General features: G+C 44.4%; 2 protein-coding genes across 2 annotated transcripts; both read left to right on the top strand.

Annotated features, from left to right (window-relative positions):
* Positions 1 to 786: 786 nt before the first annotated feature.
* On the top strand, positions 787 to 1,812 carry LOC138054275 (craniofacial development protein 2-like). The gene has a single exon (XM_068900751.1). The coding sequence runs from the start codon at positions 787 to 789 to the stop codon at positions 1,810 to 1,812; it is 1,026 nt and encodes a 341-aa protein (XP_068756852.1).
* A 113-nt stretch (positions 1,813 to 1,925) lies between these two features.
* On the top strand, positions 1,926 to 2,537 carry LOC138054274 (uncharacterized). The gene has a single exon (XM_068900750.1). The coding sequence runs from the start codon at positions 1,926 to 1,928 to the stop codon at positions 2,535 to 2,537; it is 612 nt and encodes a 203-aa protein (XP_068756851.1).
* Positions 2,538 to 4,139: the final 1,602 nt, after the last annotated feature.

Here is a 4,139-nt window from a genome sequence, read left to right as displayed (position 1 = left end):
TTGTGTTTTATTACAAGTTGATAAGCTTCGATAGTTTAGCATAGTATGCGTGCTTCGAAGCAAAAGGCAGCAGATTAGAATTTGTTTGTTATATTTGCGAGAATTAGTTTGTTCAAAAAGATAATAAACAAACAAAACGACACAAGAAAAATGTCTCATCGTAGCAGTGATTACCTTAATCCAAAAAAAGAAAAAAAAAGACTTGTTTTCCAATTTATAATCCATTTCTGAAAACTGAACAACTCACCATGTGTACAACAAAGGGTATACATGTACCGGTCAAACAAATTTTTTTTTGCATGCACTGTTTAAATGTTTTTATAAAGTACAAGTAAAATAAAGTAACCATATTTAACGTCGATAACTCGTAACAGTAATTTAACTGACAAACCTGAGATCGACGGTGTGCTCATTTTACTCCCCCCTCTCCATCAGTGCTTCGTTTTACGGGTTTTTAAAGCTACTTAGCTACACAGAAAGGAAAGACGTCGAAACAAGGATACGAGATCCGGGAATCGAATTCAGGACCTCTTGTACCAAGGCCGCAGACTAACCGACTCTGCCATCCTTGCTCCTCACCGTCGCAAAAGCGTAAGTTTTTACGTTGTCAGTCAGAAGCTTTATTGCATTCACAAAAACTGCTCTAAAATAATACGTGCAGTGTTTGTTTTTTGCCTCCTATAAGTCCAACCCTACGTCCTCGTCGTGGGAGGCGGAAACGGGTAAGGCCGGCTAACAGGGCTCTGGTGAACTTGGTAGGCCAATCACCTGTCAGGTGGATAAACAATGATTACTGAAACAGCAACAGATAGAAACACATTTACTGACGTCTTGGTAGGAGAAGGCCCTTCCGGGAGAATGACGCGGCAGAGGCAAAGCCAGAAGGACCCTCGGCGGCTGATTAGCCTTCTTTCAACAAGACACACCATCAGAATCGGTACGTGGAATGTCAGGTCCATGTACCAAGCCGGAAAAGCATCGTCCATTGCAGAGGAAATGAGGAATTACAACCTGGAGATCCTCGGTCTCAGCGACGTCCGTTGGATACAATCTGGTAAGTGCAAACTCAGCTCAGGAGAGACGGTGCTCTACTCAGGCCATGAAGACCCAAGCGCCCCCCACACGGAAGGAGTGGCACTCATGATCTCCAAGCATGCCGCCAGGACGCTTATTAGCTGGGAGCCGATCAACTCTCAACTTATTACTGCCCTTTTCAAGACATCGCATGGCAAAATTAATGTTAGAATTATTCAATGCTACGCACCAACAAATGAAGCCGAAGAAGCAACTAAGAAGGAGTTTTACAACGCATTGCAGAGCCTCATTGCAAGGCAGAGAGGGAAGGAAGTTACCATTCTCATGGGAGATCTCAACGCCAAGATAGCAGGAGACAACAGAGAGTATGAGCTTGTAATGGGAAAACACGGACTAGTGGAGATGAACGAAAATGGCGAGCTATTCGCGGACCTTTGCGCCAACAATGACCTGGTGATTGGTTGGAGTATCTTTCCTCACAAAAGGATCCACAAAGACACGTGGCGTTCCCCGGATAACATCACCGAGAACCAGATAGATTATTTTTGCATTGCCCGACAGTTTAGAAGGTCTTTACAAGATGTCAGGGCTATGCGGGGAGCAGACGCCGGCAGCGACCATCATCTACTAGTAGCCACCCTAAAACTAAAGCTAAAGTGGTGTCAAGCTCAACAGCAAACTAGAGCCAAATATAACGTGACACACCTGAGGGATCCTTCTGTTGTAGAAGCTTTCCAAATCAACCTTAGGAACCGTTCCAAGCGTTGGAAGATATAGAAGAGGAAGATAGCACAATTGACACGCTCTGGGAACATCTAAAGAGCTCATGGATTAATACATGTAATGACACTTTAGGAAGGCAGCAGTCCAGAAACAAGGAATGGATCTCAATGGATACCCTAAAGAAAGTGAGAGAAAGGAAGTGCAAGAAAGAGCGGGTTAACAACAGTCGGACGCGGGCAGAAAAGGCACAGGCGCAAAACGATTACGATGTTGCGCATAAGGAAGCTAGAAATAGTGCTCGAAAGGACAAGAGATGTTATATAGAGAACCTGGCAAAGGAGGCAGGGGATGCCGCAGCAAAAGGGAACATGAAAGACCTGTATTATACCACCAGAAAGCTAGCTGGGAAATTTGGTCATGTTAATCATACCATCAAGGACAAACAAGGAAATATTCTGACCACCACTGAGGAACAGCTGCATAGATGGGTCGAACATTTTGGAGAGGTCCTGAACAGGCCACCCCCAGTTGGAGCAACCGATATCCCAGAAGCTGATCATCTACTCCCAGTTAACTGCGCCATACCTGCAAGAACAGAGATTAGTAGTGCTATTAGGAAAATGAAGGACGGAAAGGCAGCAGGTACCGACAACATTCCTGCGGAAGTATTCAAAGCAGACATCAACACCACCACGGAGGTCTTTTATGAACTATTCAAAAGCATCTGGGAGGACGAGAAATCACCCACTGAGTGGAAAGAGGGTCTTATAGCTTGCTAGCTCATTATGGAATTCCGCGGAAGTTTATTAACATCATAAAAAACTCTTACGAGGGCACCACATGTAAAGTTATTCATGAAGGACAGTTGTCGGAGAGCTTCGAAGTTAAAACTGGAGTAAGGCAAGGATGCCTTCTCTCACCGTTCTTATTCCTCCTGGCAATTGATTGGATAATGAAGTCGTCGACGACGGGCCACAGGAACGGAATACAATGCGGATGATATTGCTTTACTATCTCACTCACCCAAATGCAGAACAAAACCACCATTCTGGAAGAAAGGTCAAGAAGAGCTGGCCTTGTTATCAACACCGCAAAGACCAAAGTCTTGAAGATCAATTCAGGCTCAAACAGGAAGATCAGAGTGAATGATGCCGATATTGAAGAGGTGGACTCCTTCACATACCTTGGGAGCGTAGTAGACACAAGTGGAGGAACTGACGCGGATGTTGCAAATAGGATAAATAAGGCAAGAGGAGCCTTATCTGGAGCTCTGGTAGCATATCTACATCAACTAAGCTGAAAATATTCAACTCTAATGTAAAATCTGTGCTGTTGTACGGGGCAGAGACGTGGAGGATGACAGTCAAAACGATAAGAAAGTTACAATCATATGTCAACCATTGTTTGCGTCGAATCCTGAAGATACGGTGGACAGACAAGATCACAAACGAAGAGCTATGGGAGAGGACAGGTCAAATTCCAATGGTCAAGCAAGTGAGGAAGAGAAAATGGGCGTAGGTAGGCCACACGCTGAGAAGACCTTCAAACAGCATTACGAGGCAAGCATTGCATTGGAACCCACGGGGAAAACGAAAGAGGGGCCGCCCCGAGAATAGCTGGAGGAGGGATACGGAAAAAGAGATGAAGGTCCTCGGGAAGAACTGGAAGGAGCTGCAACAGTTGGCAGAAAAGAGACGTCTCTGGAGGCTTTTTGTTGATGGCCCATGCTCCAACTTGGAGCCAAGGGCTTAACTTACTAACTAGTGTTCGTTTTTCAGTACACTCTTTAACATGGATAAAGCGTACTTTGTCTTAGTGCGGGTTTGCGCTCGGAGTTGTTTTGCAGGACACTCCTTTCACAGCACACCTCGCGAGCAATGGTTAGATCTTCTAAAAGAGGTACATCCAATGAACCCCGGTCGCTTATTAAGTTTTTATTGTCATATGGAAAAATGCAAGGCTATATTTACCGAACAATATGCATTCCACAAAAGCTCACAAAGTGTTACGTGTTACGTATTTGATACATTATCCTTGTCTCTGGTGGATGATTCGGCAGATTATAAAGAGTCTATAAATGAGGAAGATCTAGTCATTTGTTTAACATCATGGGTAGTGCTGCAAGCCGTGTGCGTGGAAGCTTATCGCCTACAGTTTCTGTAAGTGACTTATGTCAGAGAAAGCAATGTTTAGTTGCGTGTTGCGGTAGTGAAGTTTTCACCTCAAATTGAGGGGTGGCACCGACAATCACGAAGAGGAAAATGCAAAAGAAGAAGGAAACGAGGACCTTAAATCAGACAAAACAACTTTTACAGAAAGTACGGTGTTATAAAGTGGATAGGAAGAGTCGACAAACTGTATCGTGTGGCTCGTCCGTATGG

Source organism: Montipora capricornis, chromosome 6, assembly GCF_036669925.1.
Source record: "Montipora capricornis isolate CH-2021 chromosome 6, ASM3666992v2, whole genome shotgun sequence".
Lineage (NCBI taxonomy): Eukaryota > Metazoa > Cnidaria > Anthozoa > Scleractinia > Acroporidae > Montipora > Montipora capricornis.
The sequence above is the reverse complement of the archived record's forward strand: the minus strand, read 5'-3'. Positions and strand labels throughout refer to the sequence as shown.

Excerpts from the sequence above, each read along its gene's own strand:
- LOC138054275 (XM_068900751.1), top strand. The coding sequence starts at position 787 with ATGATTACTGAAACAGCAACAGATAGAAACACATTTACTGACGTCTTG.
- LOC138054274 (XM_068900750.1), top strand. The coding sequence starts at position 1,926 with ATGGATACCCTAAAGAAAGTGAGAGAAAGGAAGTGCAAGAAAGAGCGG.